At 31.4% G+C, this 23,874-nt stretch overlaps 1 protein-coding gene across 2 annotated transcripts; it reads right to left on the bottom strand.

Moving 5' to 3' along the window:
• Positions 1-566: 566 nt before the first annotated feature.
• On the bottom strand, positions 567-23,446 carry LOC139528374 (uncharacterized). 2 transcript variants are annotated; one of them, XM_071324332.1, is made up of 6 exons: positions 23,317-23,446; positions 14,012-14,373; positions 13,259-13,497; positions 10,977-11,781; positions 9,060-9,086; positions 567-6,097 (listed from the first exon to the last, which is right to left on the bottom strand). In XM_071324332.1, exons 2-6 carry the CDS (start codon positions 14,220-14,222, stop codon positions 1,896-1,898), a joined length of 5,484 nt encoding a protein of 1,827 aa, XP_071180433.1. In that variant the 5' UTR covers positions 14,223-14,373; positions 23,317-23,446; the 3' UTR covers positions 567-1,895. The 2 variants fall into 2 exon arrangements, with proteins under 2 accessions (XP_071180433.1, XP_071180434.1); XM_071324333.1 differs by lacking the exon at positions 23,317-23,446 and adding an exon at positions 18,701-18,727.
• Between the last annotated feature and the right edge of the window lie 428 nt (positions 23,447-23,874).

The raw sequence follows: 23,874 nt of genomic DNA, 5'->3' as shown, positions 1-23,874 counted from the left end.
GTCATCACGAGTTAGTTGACTGTTATGGAATATTGGTTATACATATGATATCTGATATATTCCTTATGTTGTTACTACATCTCTTTCCCTTTTCACGAATGTGACCTACCGAATTAGACTATTTACCGGTTTTGTAACAACATGAGCAACACGACGAGTGAATATATGGAGCAGGATTTGCCTCACCTACCGGAGCACCTGAAATCACTTCTTGTTTTTGGTGGGGTCCGTGTTGTTTTTGTATTCCTTTTGTGACATTTTGTTAACGCATCATTATCAATATAATGAAAATTGATGCGACTGTCATACAAGTGAGAGGTTTAATGCTATAAAACCAGGTTCAATCCACCATTTTCTACATTTGAAAATACCTGTACCAAGTCAGGAATATGACAATTGTTGTCCATTTGTTTGATGTGTTTTGTCGTTTGATATTGCCATTTGATTAGGGACTTTACGATCGAATTTTCCTCGAATTTCAGTATTTTTGTGATTTTCCTTTTTACATACTTTTACTAAAAGTCTGATCTACTTAATTACGTTCATTGTAATAACTTTGAAAGTCATTTAGACTAAAGGTTTAATACATACATCACAAACATTCATATGATACATTTAGGGTTCATTAGTTCGCAATCTTGCTTTCACAGATTATTAACACTAATTATTTGAAAATAAGTCTTTATAAAACATAAACAAGGTATATACATACATGAATGTTTTTTTTACAGAGAACAATATCATGATGCAGTGATAACTGATAACATTTACATGATCAAACATCCAATAGCTCTGCCTTCTAATGCAGCAAATTGATATTAGTTTTCTAGTTAACAATAACAAAAATAATATCTTTGTAAACAAAACAAAATTTGTACATGAAATTTAATATTGCATTGTATTGAGTAATTAAGTCAATATTTTGAATGGAACTGTTGTTGCAACAAAGCAAATATATGAGTGTGTAATTTGCTGTACATTTATTTATCCAAAATTTTAAATCAGTGCATGTCCTAGACCTAATCTATTTATATTTTGCATACAAAAATAATAATACAAAACGTTACATTTTGTGAACCATATCAATAGTAAAAAAAAACTAAAATTACAAAAAAATTGAAAACAACACGTTTAATAATTTCTTGCGTCCAAAGCGCTTTTCTTTATTCACCTTCATCAGGAACGCTCAAAGCCAAACATTTGAAATTCGAAAATGGATAAGTACCGAAACCGTTGAAGAGCTATATGTAAAAAAACCTAAAGTAAATAGCTAAATTCATCTAAAGCCAACTTTGCCTGACATAATTATCATGATAATAAATCAATCTAGAATATACTATTCGCGTAATGTTATCGTCTCCTCTTGGTTGATTGTTCCTACAAATGTAACACAATTATTTTTTTTATCAATTGTTATATAAGGAAAGTCGTTAGGAAGCCAATCATAATAGACTTTGTAAAGTAATGAACTTCAAAATTTCTTGAATATGTAACCAAACTTATAGCTTCCAATTATGACAAGAATTAATTAATAAAACAGTAAATGGTATCAAAGGTACCAGGCTTATAATTTAATACGTCTGACTCGCGTTTCGTCTACATAAGACTCATCAGTGACGTTCAGATCAAAATAGTTAGAAAACCAAACAAGTGTAAAGTTGAAGATCATTGAGGATCCAAAATTCCTAAACGTTGTGTCAAATATGGCTAAGGTATATATGCCTTAAATAAGAAAATCCTTAAGTGAACGTTTCCATCCATCGATTGGCACAAATGTTATGTATAATATTCTTTTTATGTACGACATTTTTTCAGTTATCATGGTAAATCATTTCATCTGGATGATCCACGTTTTTGTATGGAGTCCCCATGATTTGGTCACCATGTGATTTAGATCAGTCTTTAAGTTCACCTTCTTCAAAATTGAACATTGCACTGGCAGTTAGACCTATCATTCTTTGATTTATATTACTAATATATGATAACCAGTCACGCAGGTCTTCGTGTTTATTACGATAACTCTTCACTATATTTCGAATATGTAGTTTCCAACAAGTGGACATAACTGTAGATTGAATATCCAGTTCTGTATGTTCAACATGTGCTAAAATCCATTGTACTACTTTAAAATGACCATTGATATATGCTCCCGTCAAAAGATTCTTCATGTTTGTGCTCCCACAATGACCTTTCTCTAAAAAGAATAGTACCAAATGACACGTGCTCGATTCAATACTTACATTCAGATCAATGAATAAGCTACAGATTTTGTCCCGGAACCTCTGAAAAAGACAATCCACAACACATAGGCCGAGTTGAACATTAGTTTCCCACTCACCCAACATTGAACAGGCCCATCCGAATGCGTCTGTTATGTCAAACTGTTCACTATTTACTGTATGTAATATGTACTTCACATGATTTAATTTAGTAAGTCGACAGCAAGCAATTAAAACATCATTGATTGGTATTTGTTCATGGGGAAGATTAAGAAGAAACCATGTCATTACATTGTCACTGATATCTTCCTCTTCACACACTGTACTCACAATCCTACTGATATCAATTGTATCATGATGAATTTCCTCCAAGAACAGATCTAAACAGGCAATTGTCTGATCATCATTATAAGAAATGTACATATATTCCTGGTCATGTATGTACTGACAGTGTCTTGTAGACTTCCATGAATTACTGCATGCATGGCTTATTGCTTCATGTATGTCTAAGCAATGAAATTCTTTTTTTAGCATCTTTAAGGTTTTAATTTCACCATCTGCACAGGCTTTGTTTAGAATATTTTGTTTATCAAATGACCAAGAGCTTTTGTTTACCATTAACCAATTTACTAGATCATAATACTTCTGTTCGAGTGATTTGTTCATTATTTGTTCAATATCGTCTGTACTTAAAACAATCAAGTTATTTTTCAATATATCAATAACTAAATTCATTTTGAAATCCATAAAGTCATCCCTTATTTTCCAGGTCACATCCCCCTCGTGATTTATAAGCTTTAAAACTCCAGACTTCAGATCCGAGGGGTTTATTTGAGAGACTTCACGAGTCCAATCTATAGTTCCAATGATTTGAGATGTTACTTCTTGTTTATTACAAATTTTTTCACATGCTTTAATGAATACATTTCCTCCGTCGATTTTCAATGATGTTTGATCAAAGTTCTGCAGTACCCATTCTGCTACATCCATTCTGCATTCTTGACATGCCAACAAGAATACTTTTTCTGCATCAATAGATATATGTAACTTGCAGCTTAGATGTATCCACACCAATAGCTCAAAGCATTTTCCTTCATAAGCCATTGTTACTATTTCCTCCATTTTTAATTCACGTTTGTCCTTTGCACTTTTCCAGATGACACTTACTGTTTTCAATATTACAACATAATATCTGGCAGTATAGTATTTAGTAATGTATTTTAAAAGATCCATTTTATCCAAATTTGCAATGATATGTTCCTTCACAATGTATTCTAATATTTCAATTTTTTCCCCAACTAAAGCCGTCTGTATAATGATTTCCAAATCCAACTTAACTATATCAATGTTCTGAACAAACCATCTTATAATTTTGAAATTTCCAAACTGATATGCCTGTCGACATGCAGTTTTCAGATCAAACTGTTCACACCCAAATTTTAAAAGGATGTTTTCTACTATTTCTAACTGATTAATTTCCACATTTGATTCCTCGAATATACTCTTGAACAAAATCTCGATTCTCGTCTCAACTGGCATGCATGCTGCAATAAGAGTAGACTGAATGTCTATGATGTGGCTTTTTTCTATTATTAGACTTGCCAAATAAAAATGTGCATTCTTGCATGCCAAGGTCAATAAACTTTTTTTATTTAAGCATACTGGTAGGATGGCATTATAAACATACTCAGGAATATCATGATTACGAGTTTTCTTTAAAATTGAAATAACGATTGGAGTCAAGTCTGTTGAAGCACTTGTAACCTTTGACCAAAGAAAATTAAACAAATTTTTATTTCGACAAAGTTCACTTAAATCAGAAAATCTATTTAACTCAAAGTCATCGAGAAATATTTCTAAACTGGAATAGGCATCAAATGATTTACTGGATGCAAGATAAACGACTGTATCAAACAATTTGCATTGACAAGCCGTTTTCAGAATGAAGTCAGATTTAACTACGTATTGATCTGCAAATCTGTTTACCATCCATTCCAACGGCTTATAAGATAATGATGATTCAGTTCCTATCCAATCTTTTGTATAAATCATCTCTAAAAACAAAGGAACATTAAATTGAATCTCGTTGAATTTTGAAAGTAAGTATTCTAATATTGGTTCATTAAACACTTCATAGGCCTTCCAAATGCAAAATGTAAGAAAAATGTATGTATTATCCAATCTAACACAATCAAAATCATCAGACAAACCAAATCTTGAAAATCCTAATTTTGAAAGACTTATACCTTGATCAAGTAAAACTGGTATTTTGTTTTCTTCCACTATATCCAAGGTGGCTTTAACAAATCTTACATCTTTATTAGAGCAGATATCATATAAAGATGATATTAACGCAGATCTTATTTCATAAACAGCGCAAAAATCATTGCTCGTTTTGATAATTTGTTTAAGCTCTTGCAATATAAAGGTATACATCTCAAATGTTGTGTCCGATTTGTCTGCTGAAATATCAAGTAAAGTGGTGAGAAAACGTTGTTTGTTCTTCAGATGTACAAACAGTGTATAAATGCTACCAGATTTCATCATATTTTCAGTATGTTTATCTATGCTATCTTCCTTTTCAAAAGCCGCTAGTAAATAAGGGAGCATCAGTAAACCGTCTTGTTCAAATATTTCAGTATTACTGATGTACCTTACAAAAGAATGGACATCCCGCAACTTTGCCATATATATTTCCACTATTCTGTTTGCCAATAGTTTATAACTGTCAGTTGAAATTCTCAAAACAACATCTCCTTCCTTTTCGTTGTATGACGCTGGTTTTACCATTTTTAGGACAAATGAACAGCTTAGTAAAGGTATGATCTTGTTCTTATTTTCCTCATCGACTTGTGCAAAAGATAATACAACACTTTCCAGTAGCATTTGATGGTGTAAGCTGTAAATCCGGTGATTTTGACCACTAGTATTTACTAAATAACTTCCTTTAAGTTCTTTGACAGTATCTGATATGTTGTTTTGTTTTAATTTGACGGTCCGTTCGTAGATTGCCTCAATCATATTTTTGAGTTCTGTAATATTTGAGCTATTATCAAGGTTAATACAGTTTGCATTAATTGCTATGTAGACTAAAATAGCGTACTGTATCATAAATTTTCTTTCATCTTCACCCTTACGTCTTATTTCATTTATTTCTTCTAGCATAGCTTCTGTTGGCCTGTCAAAAAATTTGCATCCAAGCTGGAAATATTTTTCATTATGGACAAACTGATAAATGGCCAATGGAAACCCTTTGACTGGATTCCCCAATATAATTTCTAAAACTTCACTCTCCTTAACAATTACAACTCCGTTATAGTCAACAAAACCCGTTTTCTCTATATAGTTTGATTGCCGAACTTGTTTCATGTATTTGTTGAGAATTTTTTGTTTCTCAAATATGTCAAGTTCATACTTGTTTGAACTTAGATCAATAAACTGAAACTGAAATAACCTATGATTTTCAAACACTTCTTGACATTGACGTTTGACTGTATCTCTGATTGTTATAATGACTTTAATATTACCTTGACATACATATGCATGGACCTTGTCTAAAATTGGTACATATTTCTCTCTATTATAAATACAATTTGTTTCCCCAAAAATGTCATCAAGTAAAACCATAGCATGTTCTTCTCTACGTATCATATTTTCCAATTCTTCTAATGTATTTAGCATCAAGCATTTGTATGCGTTGTTTTTAGAACAAACTATGTGAAGAATATGACGACTTATCCTACTTTTTCCTGTACCTGCATGCCCAGTAATTAATAAGACTCCATTTTGTTTCAGCAACAACAAGCCATCTGTCACTGCTTTAGTCATCACAAATGTTCCCTCTTTTATATCCTCCTCGATAAGGTATTTAGTATCATCTACGAATAAGTGTATATAGATAAATATGTCGAAAGTAGGATAACAATGCAAATAAAATAATAAAATCAATAATTAAAGAAAAAAAAACTCATTTTTTAACAGAAAAACTATGAGCTGACTCACAGATTCAAATATATCTGAGAATAAGGTACAAGTAACAGCTACAGTTAAATGAGTTTTGATGAAAACAAAATGCTTACCATCATCTGTCATGTCTGTTAATTTATATGTACATTACAAATGCATAGTGTGGTAAAGTAAACTCAGAAAAAAAATAAGGGTATTTTTTAATAGATAAATTTGGTGTATTTACTGCCTTCGGATCGGTCAAAAGTATTGCTATTATTTTCAATGTTATAACTTTTTATGGTGACACGCCCACTCTGACATTGTGTATTCATACGCCCAAATGTGTGTACGTTGTTATTGTTAATATGAATAATATAAAAAGTTCTTTGAGCCTTATTTTTAATAAAAAATTATTTATAATGAATGGCAATAATTTATTTTGTATTTATTGAACCATAAAATTAATTTTTGATTCTTCACATTTTACACAATCTGCTTCGCGGATTAAAGCTTTTCAATAGAGTTTTTTTTCAGATAATCTGTATGCTAAATTGAAATCCATTTACTTTTTTCTGTGGTGTGGATAACACGAACTATATATAGTTAAAGGAAGATGTGATAGGAGTGCCAATGCAATGAGACAACTCTCCATCCAACACAAATTATATAGATATAAAAAGATGTGGATTGAGTACCAATGAGACAACTCTCCATCCAAGTCACAATTTGTTTAAGAAAACCATTTTAGGTCAAAGTACAGCCTTCAACTCGAACCCTTAGATTTGACACCAACATGCCAAACAACATAATGACCTGAGATTCAGTAAGGTCAATATATAACTGAGATAGCTGTATAGTTTGATGAAAATCCAAGTTGATTTGATAAAGTTATAAAATAATGAACGTGTACTATCTGAATTTAGTCCGAACTGCAAATTCTAGCTTTTTTTTTACCTAGATTAATTAAGTCTTTAAATTTGACAGCAATGCACCAATTTCCATAACGACCTGGGATTCAGTAAGATCAAAATATAATTGAGATAGCTGTATAGTTTGATAAAAACCCGAGTAAATTTTAAAAAAGAATAAACAAATTTAAAGTTGACTATCTAAATTCAGTACGACTAAAATTCTAGCTTTTTTTCATTTTAAATTAAATCCTTAAATTTGACAGCAATTAATCAAACTACAAAACAACCTGGCATTCTGTAAGTTCGATGTATAATTGAGATAGTTGAAGAGTTTTAAGAAAATCCAAGTTGATTTGAAAAAAAGTTATAGAAATAATTAAAGATGACTATCTGAATTTAATCATTTTTGTCGAGCCTGCAACTTTTGTTGCAGAAAGCTCGACATAGGGATAGTGATCCGGCGGCGGCTACGGCGGCGGCGGCGGTGTTAGCTCACTTCTTAAAAGCTTTATATTTCAGAAGGTGGAAGACCTGGATGCTTCATACTTTTTATATAGATGCTTCATGTTACGAAGTTTCCGTCAGTCACATGTCCAATGTCCTTGACCTCATTTTCATGGTTCAGTAACCACTTGAAAAAAAAGTTAAAATTTTTTGTAATGTTGAATTCTCTCTTATTATAAGTAATAGGATAACTATTTTTGGTATGTGCGTACCTTGCAAGGTCCTCATGTCTGTCAGACAGTTTTCACTTGACCTCGACCTCATATCATGGATCAGTGATCAAGGTTAAGTTTTGGTGGTCAAGTCCATATCTCAGATACTATAAGCAATAGGGCTAGTATATTCGGTGTATGGAAGGACTGTAAGGTGTATATGTCCAACTGGCAGGTGTCATCTGACCTTGACCTCATTTTCATGGTTCAGTGGTTATAGTTAAATTTTTGTGTTTTGGTCTGTTTTTCTCATACTATATGCAATAGGTCTACTATATTTGTTGTATGGAATGATGGTAAGGTGTACATGTCTAGCGGGCAGATGTCATGTGAGCTTGACCTCATTTTCATGGTTCAGTGGTCAATGTTAAGTTTTTGAGTTTTGGTCTTTTTATCTAATACTGTATGCCATAGGTCAACTATATTTGGTGTATGGAAATATTTTATGATCTTTATGTCAGTCTCGCAGGTTTTATTTGACGGTGACCTCATTTTCACGGTTCATTGCACAGTGTTAAGTTTTTGTGTTTTGGTCTATGTTTCTTAAACTATAAGTAATGGGTCAACTATATATGTTGTATAGAAGCATTGTTAGCTGTACATGTCTGCCTGGCATGGTTCATCTGACCTTGACCTCATTTTCAAGGTTCATTGGTCTTTGTTTAGTTATCTTGGTTAATGTTGAGTTTATGAGACAGTTGTAATAAAACTAAGCTTTATACTTAGGACTATCAACATAATATCAATGATTAGTATAGAAGGCGAGACATTTCAGCGTGTGCACTCTTGTTTCAACCTATTAATTAAATTCTTTAATTTCACAGCAATGAACCAAACTACTAAAATAAACTGCAATTTTGTAATATCTATATTTAATTTAGTTAGATGGGTTAATTTACACCAATCAAGACTAAATGTGAAGGTTCAGACTAGTCGAGACTGAGTCAAGACGGGTGAAGAGCAGAACGAGACGGGTAGATACTGGTCTAGGCTTGGTGTAGACCATTTCATACTTCACCAAGATCATCAAGTACTCAATCAGATTTATTAAGTTAGTCGAGACCTACTTGAGTACAGTTAAGTACAGTAAAGTACTGTCGAGACAATGTCGAGACTAGTCGAGTAAAATATGTGCTCGATTTTACTGGTCGAGCACAAAATCTGGTTTTTTCAGACTCTCAGCAGTTTGTTGTGTAATGGGTCCCACAAAATAATTCCTAGTTAACTAATAAAAATAATGGTTGACAATATAAGTAAGTTATTACCCTCTAGTCGTCTTTTAATGTCTTCAACTGAAAAATATAAACAATTGTTATATTTACAATAAAAATTGAATAACACGAAACATTGATTGAATTATCTCCAAAAAGAAACATACCAGTTCCACCTAAATATATATTTTATGTATATGTAATATAGTGTTTACATTTCAAACTTCAAGATTTGCCAAACAAAGGGTTATAAAAAGTATAAAAATTTGCTGATAGAGCATGTCAACTGTTTATTGGTGTTTTGATGGTAACATAATGATAGTTTCTTCATTGAACTTAGCAAAAAGGTAAAACAAGTTATCAAAGGTACCAGAATTGTAATCTAATACGTCAGACGCGCGTTTTGTCTACATAAGACTCATCACTGACGCTCAGATAAAAAAGTTATAAAGCCAAACAAGTACAAAGTTGAAGAGCATTAATGACCCAAGTTGTGCGAAATACGGCTAAGGTAATCTTTTCCTGGGATAAGAAAATCCTTAGTTTTTGAAAAAATTCAAAGATTTGTAACAGGCAATTTTTAAAAAATGACCATATAATTGATGTTCATGTTAACATCGAAGTGCTGACTACTGGGCTTGTCAAACCCTCGGGGACGCAACATCCACCAGCAGTGGCATCGACCAAGTGGTGTAAATAGTTATCAAAGGTACTAGGATTATAATTTAATACGCCAGACGCGCGTCCGTCTACATAAGACTCACCAGTACAGTATAACTTTGAAAGAGCGTGATATTATATTTGATAATATGATGTTAATAGTATAGGATAAGCAAAAGATAACAAAAGAACATTCTTGAAATCGCATCTGACAGCATCATGACAAAGAAAAAGAGGAACAAAAGAAAAACAACAGTATACAAAACATCACAGTTAACTTATCCTGATCCACATATGGTCTCATTCGATGTAGAGATGTGATTGTGTGTAGGACACTAAAACATATCAGTTGACATTTGTGAAAAAGATATTCCATAAAGTTCAACTATCTCGTAGATATGTATCTTTTTCATAATAACTATTGCACAAGAGGACGAAGAGATCAGTCATTAAGTTCTTTATATTTTAAGAATGAGATATTTGTCAATCGTCATTCTTCTATAATAATGTATGTGTGTTTGTGCGTTATACAAAAACACAAAAGCACTGTAGGAAAAATATTAAATTGTTATAAATAAAGGAATATAAGCCCCTTAAGCAAAGCTCTAATTCCTGGTCCAGTTCATGCTACACTTTTTGTCCTTTTTCATTTTGTTTTTGTCCTTATCAGCTCTTCTTTTTCTGAATAAATTCATGATGTTCAAATATTTTGGCCTCTAGCATCACTGAAGAGAAATTGTCGAAATGCACATCTGGTGCAGAAAAAATGGTACTGTCACTGTAATTAATACCACTGAGTTGATACTTTTGCTTGTGGACTCTTAGTCCCCGAGGTCAGTACCAGTCCAGTAGCCACTACTTCGGAAAATATAGATAGTGTCTTAATAAAATTTGCTGTTGTATAATTTTTAAATTAAGGAATTCATCTCGCTCATTTTTCCTTGACCGGATTTGGCTTTGCCTTTGGTCTTTTTCTGGATCCATTAGCTGTTTAATTTCTGAATACATTTTGAATTTGCAAAAGGTTTTACCTGAATCAGTAATGTTGGTACCATACATATTATCAGTATTGTATTCAGCAACCTAAGCCTATAACATTTATAAGTTTGCTTAATATCATTATTTATTATATCATTGATCTATTTTATTTTATGTAGGGCAGAGAGCAATTAAATTTCCCTTTTTTTTTGGGGGGGACATGGTCATGGTGTAATGTTGACATTATATTCTGTAACTTAATGTTTTTGAATAATCCGTTTTTCTTATCGTTACTCAACAAATAATTCAAATTGAAAACATAACCAAAATTACCTGACGATACACCAGTATCAAACTGTTTCTGCTTCATACTGTCAATGTCTTTTACACATGTTGCCATCTGTGTATCATGTTTTGCCATCTGTTCAACTTGTGTCGTCATCTTTTCATCATGTTTTGCCAACTGTCCATCAAGATTTGCCAACTGTTCAACGTGTAATGCCAACTGTTCACCATTCATTACAATATTTTCTCCTTGTTTTGCCAACTGACCATCAAAATTTGCCACCTGTTCACCATGAACTATTATCTGTTCATCATGTTTTGTCAACTGTACATCATGTTTTGCCAACTGTACATCATGTTTTGCCATCTGTGTTCCTTGAATTGCTATCTGTTCATCAAATTCTTTCATCTTTGTATCATGTTTGCAAGCAAGTCCCACTAAATGCTGTGTCAATTCGTCAACTTTGTTCTGTCCTTCCAATGCTTTTACCTGTATTTCTTCCATCATATGACCCATCTTCTCTATTTCTTTAGAACATGCTTCAATCTCCTCTTGACATTTGTCTATAGTTCCTTTGTGATCAGAAAGTTCATAAGCAAGCTTCAGTGCCTCACCTTCTCCTTGCTGTAGAGAATCATGAAGCCGCTCAATTTTATTTTCATGTTCCATTTTGATGGTCTTTTGATTTTCAATGTCTAACTGAAGATTATCTATCTTCTCTGCATGTTCTGCAACATCATTCACACAGATTCTGACCATGTTTAACATCTCTGTTAGTGATTTGTCTAAAACAATATGTTGTGCCGACTGAGCTTCCTTCAGTAGTGTTTTTCCACCAAGACGTTCAATAGCCTGTATAAAATAATAAAACATTCTTGTGTTTACACGGTAAATAATTTAATTTTGGATATAACGCGTCTTCTGATTGGCTGACGTCGTTTTGTTTATCATTTCATAGACACAATTTTGTCATGTGACCATGCTGTCATCGACGTTTTTTTTCATGATTTACGCCGGTTTAAAATGGAATTTAGAATTAAATTATAAGAAATAACTGTAATATTTTGTCTATTCGAACTAACATAAAAATGTGATGCACACTGTTAAATAACCCACTACGCGCGTTATTTTCAGTGTGCACCACATTTGTTATGTTTTTTCTTCATAGATAGAAAAAATATTACAGTCAGTCCTTAAATATTAAACAATATGTCAAGATCTGAATTGCTATGACTCTATACAAATTGTGAATAATTTTAACTAAAACAATCAAAGATCCGCCAATCAAACCAATTCCTTAGTATAACAATAACATAAGACATGTGACAGCCACTGACTTGAATTAAACACACGAAAATTATGTTTATTTTTGTTATCTTGTCAATTTAAATCATTAGACTTACAAAATGTGCATAAAAGAAATAACAATAAAAGAACAAATATTGGAAAAGAATTTTTCTCCAAGTAATGAAAGAATTAAAATAAAAAACAACTTGTACAACTCCTTTGTGTTAACAGTTTAAGAATAAAAAATAAACAAACTGTTCTCCTTTTTACTTCTTCTATCTGTCAACAGACACGATAGAAACTGACTATTAAGGGATAAATAAACCCTTATATACTCTGGCATATAAAATATTGTCCTTAATTTTTTGGTAAAAGTAACACAACTAACACCATTAAGAAATGTTATAAGTTTGACCATCCAAACATCTTTGTCATGCAATTGCGAAAGTGAGTATTCCTTAAAATGTTTAACGTACATCTTTAGATGAGAAATCATATAACAAATTAGCACTGATTCACATGCAATACCATTGATACTTTTACTAGCAGACATCTACGAAAATGATGATGGATGCCTGTTTAATGTCTGTTGTATATTCGGGACGAAAACTTGGCAATGCAATATGAGTAAACCTGCTTTGTACCAGATAACGACCTCCAGCTTTCCAGGTGAGCATACTTACAAATAACCAAGGAGGCAGTCAACAGAAAACGAATTTAGAATCAATTTATTAAACCATGTTACCATAAATTTGCTTTATTTCTACCTTTATATCCTCACTATCAATAAACAATATGAAATATATACTTTGAAGAAGGAATTTTTGTTTCAATTTTTCTTTGATCTCAAAGATAGAATTACCCCTCTCTAGATGAAATGTTGTCCTTTTCGTAAGAAAACATATAGTTCTAGCATTTGTTAAAATGCATGGTGTAATAAGCATGTAGTCACTGTGTCAGAAAATAACAAAGTCCGAACTATATTAGAAATGTCTTCCCAAATAACTTGATACTATAGGAATAAAAACCTTTAAATACTAACACCTTCAAGATCTCCCCAGTACTGAGTGAAACCTGCTGGAGACAATTTCCCAACCTCGCTATGAACTAGCTTGTTCCGGTACCATTTAACTCTCGCGAGGTCTGCTCCTGTACTGGTATCTCCGGGTTGTGGTAAGTTATCCCATCCTGTTATAGGGGCACTCTCACGTGGTGTCATATTTCGTAAAAGGCAAACTATAAGTGATGTATCAAAGTGTTCTGATCGAACAACAGTACTTCCTGTAACAGATATTATTCAAATACATCATTAATATCAAAAACTTATAATCATGGTTTAATTGCTATAAAGAAAAGTGTCACGATCTTTTGAAGATAGTCATCAAGTCCTTAATGTACAAAACAGCTTGATAAGTTATATTTCATTTTATTGACAGGACTAAGAAATTCACCATTAGATTACAAAAAAAGATAAATTGAGAATGTGTCCATGGGGTACAGATGATGGCCCCGCTTGCAAATAATTTTATAACGGGACATAACTTAAGAACAGTAAACATGACACCACCTAAATCGAACTTGATCTGTGAAATGTGGTAATAATCTTTGTGTATTAGTTTCATATCATTTGGTTGAGGCAAATTGAAGTTACAGAACGGAAACCGACTGTGACGCGTACGGATGGAAATATTTGCGGAGAGAATAACAAGAGTGAAACATAATGCCCCTTTTGCTACGCTATTTTCAGCCTCTCTTTCACTACAAAAAATATACAATATAAGTTCATTCAACCTACCAGTACTAGGGTATAATTTTTGCAGTTGTGGTTTTGTTATAAACCGAAGTCCTTTCAAAGTTACTGACGTAGAAGTCTTTCCAAGCTCTGCTGCAAGTCCAGATGGTGGATGAACAGAATCAAAATATACCCTGACAGCCTTGGAAGCAATCTTCAGGTTAAGGTAGTAAAATCTGAGAAAGTTTGACTCTTCTTCTGATAACTGACTCATGTTGGTTCCTTCAGATGTGATGTTTTCCTTAAGTTATGGTATTAATCTGACTCGTTGATAAACGTCTACCTCAACGGCCACAGTACTGCCCGTAAAAAGCACTGTAGCCAAAGTTATGGCAAGTATCAGACTACATCCTGTCTATATGATCCTTTAAAATAAAATAACTAAATTATATAATGTGTAACTTACATTTTGAGGGCAAATTTGATCCATAAATAAATGAATTTAAGACAAATGCGTATGCTGTCCTGCTCAGCATGCCCATTTAAATATAATATTTCACCATACTTCTATATTTGTGTGTGCTACTTCAGCTAGGTTGATAAATTTGTAGCTTGAATAATGTGCAATGATTTATAAATCAAATTAAGTTATTCTCTTACTCATAATAAGCAAATATTTAAAAAAAAAATGATGCATATTTTAATGCAGTCATTGGACCATGAAAAAGGTGTCAAGCGGAATCAGGACATATGGCAGAAACTTAGTAAGGCCTTAATAATTGTTTGGTTAAAGTAAACCGACATGAATTGTTTTCCAAATCTATGAAATAATTTCAATATGAAATTTCTAACAGGCGCTTTTCTATTGATGGTTGTATGATATTTTATCTAGTTACAGGGAGGTTGTCCATTATATATATACAGTCAACCAACTAATATACGCGAGCAATTTAATTTTGCGTCTTTCGCGAGTAGAAAAATAACGCGAATATAAATCGTCGGGATTATAGTCAATCAAAAATTGTCCTTATCAAATCACATCAAGCAAATTTGAAAATTTGAAAATCGCGACATTACATCTCCGCGAAATAGGCAGGTAAGGTCTAAACGCAAAATAAAGTATTCACGAAAATATTGTTTGTATTGAGGCAGTATTACACAGGAATGTCATGAAATTGTGTTTTCGTGAAAGGATGGTGATAAACATTTAGTATTTGGAAAATAAGTGTGTTATTTGTTAAGTATAAAAATAAACAACCTGCATAATTGATTTATTCAGCAATTAATGGATATACACATACAGTTTATCAAACATATTGAAACATTTCAAAAATGCTCACAATTTCATGGGAGTGGAAATATATTGTAGAAATTTCCATTCTTTTAATGTGTTTGAGTTTTTAATTGTACTTTTGGATATTTTACTTTTTTCAGTGAAATATTGTCCAGAAGGAGATGAAAACATTCCGTTGACAATGACACTATTGTATTGTGAAAAAGTGCCCATGGACAAATATTTGATATGACATTTTTTTCGACTGAAAATATTCATAGTGTACATAATTATAAGTTACACATACACATATTTTGCACAATTATTTAGACTAATTTAATATTTCATAAGAAATCGACGTTTATTTTCCACAAAGGCAATTTCAATTGACTAGACTGTTAGAATTTATAAAACAGAATTTAGATACAGTGGTCAAACATATTATATTTGTAGCTTGAATTTTCTATTTCTGTTTAAAATAAAATAAACCTGATGTAATTGGGGTGTTTTTTTTAAGTTTAAATGCAGTGGATGTGTGTATTTGTGCCAGTTGAAAAGATTATCAAGATCAAAGTCACTCATAATCATGTTTATGACATGTCATATTATTTTGAATGGCACTCCAAGTCTTATTACTTAAACTTATTAGTATGGATTGCTCACCTGGTAAAACATAATTCCCTATTTGATATCTTTTATTTTTTCCTTAAAGGGCGTAGGAACACAAGTTAAACTTAAAGAGGTGTTATTGTTTTGGGAAAAGGTATTCCCAATTCGGTGGGAGGAACAATAAATAATATTTTGTAACATTGAGATAAAGTATCCTACACAAACCCATGAATAAAATTCGAGGTCAGGTGCATTTTCACTTAAATTGAATCCAAGAGTTACTAGTACTTGAAAAATCTCAAAGATTTACATACTCGACTTGCTTTTTTTAAAAACGTATGGTGACTTTGAAGTACAAACAAACTAGAGGGTCGACATAGCCTTTGCGACACACTTGGTCTATGTACATAAACAACAATTAACTCTCTGTAATATAGAGGACAAGTTACAAGAATAGAATGATTTCATTACAATTCATGACAAAATTACTTTTTTATGATCTTGTTTTGCTGATCTCTTTGTCTGTTTATTTTGACTCTATAAGTCACGGTCATATTTGCCAGACATGACTGAATCTGATGTTTTAGTCCCAAACAACACATTGGAATTAGGAACATTGATGAGTGACAGTCACTAACTATATCAGTAAATTTTGATTTTTTTTTTATCTTGCCTTGCTGACCATTTTTGTTATTTATAGATTCTATTATCCATTATAATGTTTATCATGTAAGGCAAAACACAAAATAAATGGTAAAAACAACCATAAAGGACAATAACTACAATAAGTAGTCATCGGAAAACTTCATATCTATTGTCGAAAACGATTTTGCCTTTGCTTATTAATTTTTTTTCTATGTATCTTTCCTAATTTTATGTTATGAGAAGAAAGAATTTGTCAATTTTATAAAGGCAATAACTCCTATATGAAACTGCTTGACAGTTTTGACATCAATGAACAATTGGTAGAGCTTAAAATTAACATTTTGGCCTGATCAGATTTTCTATATTCATAACAATTTTCAAAATAATAGAAACAACTTGCATTATGCCAATTATTCTAGTTTTAGCTATGTTGGCCATCTTGCAGATGTCGAAAGTAGTCATCAGACACCTTTTTTAAAACTAAATACCCAAGTGATGATTGTGGCGAAGTTTGGTTAAATATAATCTACGTTTTCAGATGATAAGGATTTTGAAAACTTAACGGACAGTCCAGGGCCAGTTGAGCAAAACATGATAATTTTATTTATTGACATAATTTGTCAAAAGGAAGTATTTATTGATCAGAAATATGTTCAAAAATATTATTTCAGTAATAAGTATTTGAGCTTTTACAGATACAATATCATTATGAAAAGTGTCATTTAGTGGATTAAAAAAAACCTAAATAAAAAAGATAGCTCTCAAAATATGCTTTCAGAATGTCAAACGAAAAAAAAGAGTCAACTTACATTTTGTCCTGCATAACATAAAATGAAAAGATTTCATGTAATTTTAATATCTATGAGTTACCTCCCCTTAGTAGGCAAAATTCAAAAAATTGACATCAATCAAAACTATTCTACTTTTGAAAAAAAAATGTGACCTAAAATCGTATAAATTTAATCGTGACAATAAAATTTCTATAAGTAAATTGCATATTTGTATCGAAATTTAAAGACCCTATAAAAAATCTTGACCTATTATGTGCTGCTAATTTATATTCCAACATGTGTGAAAAAGTTTTTTAAAATCCATAATAGAAAGCTAGATGTTTCAAAGCATCATTCCGATATTTTAAGGAAAATATGTATATTGTCTGACGTTGAGACAAAATAAAATGAATTACATCATGTTAATGGTTTCGAACAAACTGTTTTTTTTTGTGTCGTTGGTTTGCGATTTCGATTTGTAGTAAATGTTGCTTCCTGTCCTCTTTTAATACGTATATGAGAATTTAGTAAGACAATTTGGGCACAAGTCGGAATTTTCAATGGTAAATAATATATGTTTATTTAATTATGAATACTAAACAAAAGTTTTCAATACTATCTATGCATTCTCATTTCATGTAAGCATCGGCCATAGTGTTTTTTTGATAACCTCGTTTTTTACGAAGATCAAGGCTGTTTATTTGTAACGCAATATCTTATACGTGCTACCTTTAATTTCTCCATTTTTTTTTGTTTCTTTGTCACTTCATGCATATCATATTTTAAAGTCATAAGAAACGAGTGACCGGTGAAAAATAATGTTTTTCAAATTCTTGAACCAATGGATACAAACATCATAAACTTAGTTTTCTGTGCACGAATTTATCATATTTTTCGTGTAAATTTCGTATAATCGTCATTTTTTTTTCAATCGTTCAGTGTTGTTGTGAAAATATGACAGGTAATTAAAGTTTGTGTTTTGAAGCAAAAGTTTAACGATTGTCACCTGTTTGTCAACAAAAAATCAACAAAAAAGCATGGAAATTGAGCACGTGTTTAGCATGTAAATTCAGATAATAGTTTATTTTAAGGACATCCATGCGTATAACGATCACCGGATTTTTACGAGATGGGTCACACAGAGGTCACTTTACATACGGAAATTATATCGGCGGATTTGCTTCCTGGAAGGAAAGAATTAAAATAAAGTAAATTTCTTCTAAATATGAATAAATTATAGAATTTTCTTAAGAAAAAAGTATATGTACATAAGTTTTATAATGAAAACTATTCATTGAGTAATAAAAAAAAACATATGCATTATTTTTCTTAATTTGAGGTTTCTTATGACTTCAAAGATTATACTATACACCGATTGAGCAAACTTTCACAGAAAGTATTTAAAAGTGTAAAATATATTATTTAAAAAAAATCATAGATCAAAATTATCCTTACCTTTCTTTTACGTCTTAATTCTGATATGTAAAATACACTTAGTAAAATAATACAGTAATTTCCTGTTGATGTCTCAAAAAGGGGGGTTGTGTCTACTTCTTGAATGTGTATTGGCTTATTGATACAACGAATGTGTATTACCTGTCGGTTTAAAACTTGTCAAACAAATGTTTTAAAATTTATCAATTGTGTACATATATATTATCATTTAAAATACAAGTTGAGTTTTTATACATACGCTGTTTGTATATTTCATGTCCCTTTTTTATTATGTTTTGTATAAATATGGTATTGGTCGTCTTATAAATTCCCATCTAATTTCCTCATAATCTTGAGGAAACTGTTATACCTAAAAGACTTTAGTAATTGTATTTTTATACACTGCCAGTGATGTGTATTTGGGTCGATGCCTCTGCTGGTGGACGTTTCGTCCCCGAGGGTATCACCAGCCCAGTAGTCAGCACTTCGGTGTTGACATGAATATCAATTAATATGTGGTCATTTTAATAATTTCCGGTTTACAAAACTTTGAATTTTTCGAAAAACTAAGGATTTTCTTATCCCAGGCATAGATTACCTTAGCCGAATTTGGCACAACTTTTTGGAATTTTTGATCCTCAATGCTCTTCAACTTTGTATTTGTTTGGTTTATTGGCGTACTAAATTATAATCCTTGTACCTTTGATAACTATTTGGATATGCACAAATAAGAAAGCAACATTCTCAGATATTTGACAGATGCAGTGCAACTTTTCTTTTTCATGTTATTGACTCAAAGAAGCAGAGTTTATTTCCCAAATAAATAAAAAAATCAAGGCCATTTCCATCGTTCTAAACCCTTGAAGCGATTAATATTATCACGGTCCCCTTACTTTTACGTTCTAACTACTTTTATGAATTATAACTGCTTTTTAATTTACATGTTACAAATGACGAGTATATTTAAACATAATCATCATGAATTAAAAGAAGAGCTATGTATATTATCTTTCAAAAAAAATAATCGTTTTTTTTCAATCGGTCAGTGTTGTTGTGAAAAAATGGCAGGTAATTAAAGTTCGTGTTTTGAAGCCGAAGTTTAACGATTGTCACCTGTTTGTCAACAAAAAATCAACAAAAAAGCATGGAAACTGAGCACGTGTTTACCATGTAAATTCAGATAATAGTTTATTTTAAGGACACCATGGGTATTGCGATTACCGGATTTTTACAAGATGGGTTACACTGAGGTCACTTTGCATACGGAAAATATGTCAGCGGAATTGCTTCGGAAGGAAGCAATTAAAATAAAGTAAATTTCTTCTAAATATGAATAATTTATAGAATTTTCTTAAGAAAAAAGTATATGTACATAAGTTTTATAATGAAAACTATCCATTGAGTTATAAAAGAAACATATGCATTATTTTTTTCTTAATTTGAGGTTTCTTATGACTTTTAAGGTGATACTATACACCGAATGAGCAAACTTTCACAGAAAGTATTTAAAAGTGTAAAATATATTATTTAAACAAAATTATAGATCAAAATTATCCTTACCTTTCTTTTACGTCTTAATTCTGATATGTAAAATACACTTAGTAAAATAATACAGTAATTTCCTGTTGATGTCTCAAAAAGGGGGGTTGTGTCTACTTCTTGAATGTGTATTGGCTTATTGATACAACGAATGTGTATTACCTGTCGGTTTAAAACTTGTCAAACAAATGTTTTAAAATTTATCAATTGTGTACATATATATTATCATTTAAAATACAAGTTGAGTTTTTATACATACGCTGTTTGTATATTTCATGTCCCTTTTTTATTATGTTTTGTATAAATATGGTATTGGTCGTCTTATAAATTCCCATCTAATTTCCTCATAATCTTGAGGAAACTGTTATACCTAAAAGACTTTAGTAATTGTATTTTTATACACTGCCAGTGATGTGTATTTGGGTCGATGCCTCTGCTGGTGGACGTTTCGTCCCCGAGGGTATCACCAGCCCAGTAGTCAGCACTTCGGTGTTGACATGAATATCAATTAATATGTGGTCATTTTAATAATTTCCGGTTTACAAAACTTTGAATTTTTCGAAAAACTAAGGATTTTCTTATCCCAGGCATAGATTACCTTAGCCGAATTTGGCACAACTTTTTGGAATTTTTGATCCTCAATGCTCTTCAACTTTGTATTTGTTTGGTTTATTGGCGTACTAAATTATAATCCTTGTACCTTTGATAACTATTTGGATATGCACAAATAAGAAAGCAACATTCTCAGATATTTGACAGATGCAGTGCAACTTTTCGTTTTCATGTTATTGACTCAAAGAAGCAGAGTTTATTTCCCAAATAAATAAAAAAATCAAGGCCATTTCCATCGTTCTAAACCCTTGAAGCGATTAATATTATCACGGTCCCCTTACTTTTACGTTCTAACTACTTTTATGAATTATAACTGCTTTTTAATTTACATGTTACAAATGACGAGTATATTTAAACATAATCATCATGAATTAAAAGAAGAGCTATGTATATTATCTTTCAAAAAAAATAATCGTTTTTTTTCAATCGGTCAGTGTTGTTGTGAAAAAATGGCAGGTAATTAAAGTTCGTGTTTTGAAGCCGAAGTTTAACGATTGTCACCTGTTTGTCAACAAAAAATCAACAAAAAAGCATGGAAACTGAGCACGTGTTTACCATGTAAATTCAGATAATAGTTTATTTTAAGGACACCATGGGTATTGCGATTACCGGATTTTTACAAGATGGGTTACACTGAGGTCACTTTGCATACGGAAAATATGTCAGCGGAATTGCTTCGGAAGGAAGCAATTAAAATAAAGTAAATTTCTTCTAAATATGAATAATTTATAGAATTTTCTTAAGAAAAAAGTATATGTACATAAGTTTTATAATGAAAACTATCCATTGAGTTATAAAAGAAACATATGCATTATTTTTTTCTTAATTTGAGGTTTCTTATGACTTTTAAGGTGATACTATACACCGAATGAGCAAACTTTCACAGAAAGTATTTAAAAGTGTAAAATATATTATTTAAACAAAATTATAGATCAAAATTATCCTTACCTTTCTTTTACGTCTTAATTCTGATATGTAAAATACACTTAGTAAAATAATACAGTAATTTCCTGTTGATGTCTCAAAAAGGGGGGTTGTGTCTACTTCTTGAATGTGTATTGGCTTATTGATACAACGAATGTGTATTACCTGTCGGTTTAAAACTTGTCAAACAAATGTTTTAAAATTTATCAATTGTGTACATATATATTATCATTTAAAATACAAGTTGAGTTTTTATACATACGCTGTTTGTATATTTCATGTCCCTTTTTTATTATGTTTTGTATAAATATGGTATTGGTCGTCTTATAAATTCCCATCTAATTTCCTCATAATCTTGAGGAAACTGTTATACCTAAAAGACTTTAGTAATTGTATTTTTATACACTGCCAGTGATGTGTATTTGGGTCGATGCCTCTGCTGGTGGACGTTTCGTCCCCGAGGGTATCACCAGCCCAGTAGTCAGCACTTCGGTGTTGACATGAATATCAATTAATATGTGGTCATTTTAATAATTTCCGGTTTACAAAACTTTGAATTTTTCGAAAAACTAAGGATTTTCTTATCCCAGGCATAGATTACCTTAGCCGAATTTGGCACAACTTTTTGGAATTTTTGATCCTCAATGCTCTTCAACTTTGTATTTGTTTGGTTTATTGGCGTACTAAATTATAATCCTTGTACCTTTGATAACTATTTGGATATGCACAAATAAGAAAGCAACATTCTCAGATATTTGACAGATGCAGTGCAACTTTTCGTTTTCATGTTATTGACTCAAAGAAGCAGAGTTTATTTCCCAAATAAATAAAAAAATCAAGGCCATTTCCATCGTTCTAAACCCTTGAAGCGATTAATATTATCACGGTCCCCTTACTTTTACGTTCTAACTACTTTTATGAATTATAACTGCTTTTTAATTTACATGTTACAAATGACGAGTATATTTAAACATAATCATCATGAATTAAAAGAAGAGCTATGTATATTATCTTTCAAAAAAAATAATCGTTTTTTTTCAATCGGTCAGTGTTGTTGTGAAAAAATGGCAGGTAATTAAAGTTCGTGTTTTGAAGCCGAAGTTTAACGATTGTCACCTGTTTGTCAACAAAAAATCAACAAAAAAGCATGGAAACTGAGCACGTGTTTACCATGTAAATTCAGATAATAGTTTATTTTAAGGACACCATGGGTATTGCGATTACCGGATTTTTACAAGATGGGTTACACTGAGGTCACTTTGCATACGGAAAATATGTCGGCGGAATTGCTTCGGAAGGAAGCAATTAAAATAAAGTTAATTTCTTCTAAATATGAATAAATTATAGAATTTTCTTAAGAAAAAAGTATATGTACATAAGTTTTATAATGAAAGCTATCCATTGAGTTATAAAAGAAACATATGCATTTTTTTTTTTTAATTTGAGGTTTCTTATGACTTTTAATGTGATACTATACACCGAATGAGCAAACTTTCACAGAAAGTATTTAAAAGTGTAAAATATATTATTTAAACAAAATTATAGATCAAAATTATCCTTACCTTTTCCATTACGTCTTAATTCTGATATGTAAAATAACACTTAGTAAAGTAATACAGTAATTTCCTGTTGATGTCTCAAAAAGGGGGGTTGCGTCTACTTCCTGAATGTGTATTGGCTTATTGATACAACGAATGTTTATTACCTGTCGGTTTAAAACTTGTCAAACAAACATAAATCTTGTCAAACAAATGTTTTAAAATTTATCGATTGTGTACATATAGAAGTATCATTTAAAATACAAGTTGAGTTTTTATACATACGCTGTTTGTATATTTTATGTCCCTTTTTTATTATGTTTTGTATAAATATGGTGTTGGTCGTCTTATAAATTCCCATCTAATTTCCTTATAATCTTGAGGAAACTGTTATACCTAAATATGCTAAAAGACTTTAGTAATTAATGTATTTTATACACTGTCAAATTATCAAGTTCTTGTTTAAAAGCAACGCAGTCGCAATAATCACACCTTGCTTTTCCAATAAAATCGTCACATCTTCAACACTTTCCTCTATTTCCCCTGTTTATATCTTTAATTATGAAGAAATTTCAATTTCAA

This window comes from Mytilus edulis, chromosome 6, assembly GCF_963676685.1.
Source record: "Mytilus edulis chromosome 6, xbMytEdul2.2, whole genome shotgun sequence".
Lineage (NCBI taxonomy): Eukaryota > Metazoa > Mollusca > Bivalvia > Mytilida > Mytilidae > Mytilus > Mytilus edulis.
Note: the sequence above shows the minus strand (reverse complement) of the source record. Positions and strands in the feature narration are given on the sequence as shown.

Excerpts from the sequence above, each read along its gene's own strand:
- LOC139528374 (XM_071324332.1), bottom strand. The coding sequence starts at position 14,222 with ATGAGTCAGTTATCAGAAGAAGAGTCAAACTTTCTCAGATTTTACTAC. Across the intron at positions 11,782-13,258 it reads ACTGGGGAGATCTTGAAGGT|GCTATTGAACGTCTTGGTGG; the intron begins GTTAGTATTTAA and ends TATTTTATACAG. Across the intron at positions 9,087-10,976 it reads TGATACTGGTGTATCGTCAG|TTGAAGACATTAAAAGACGA; the intron begins GTAATTTTGGTT and ends TATATTTTTCAG.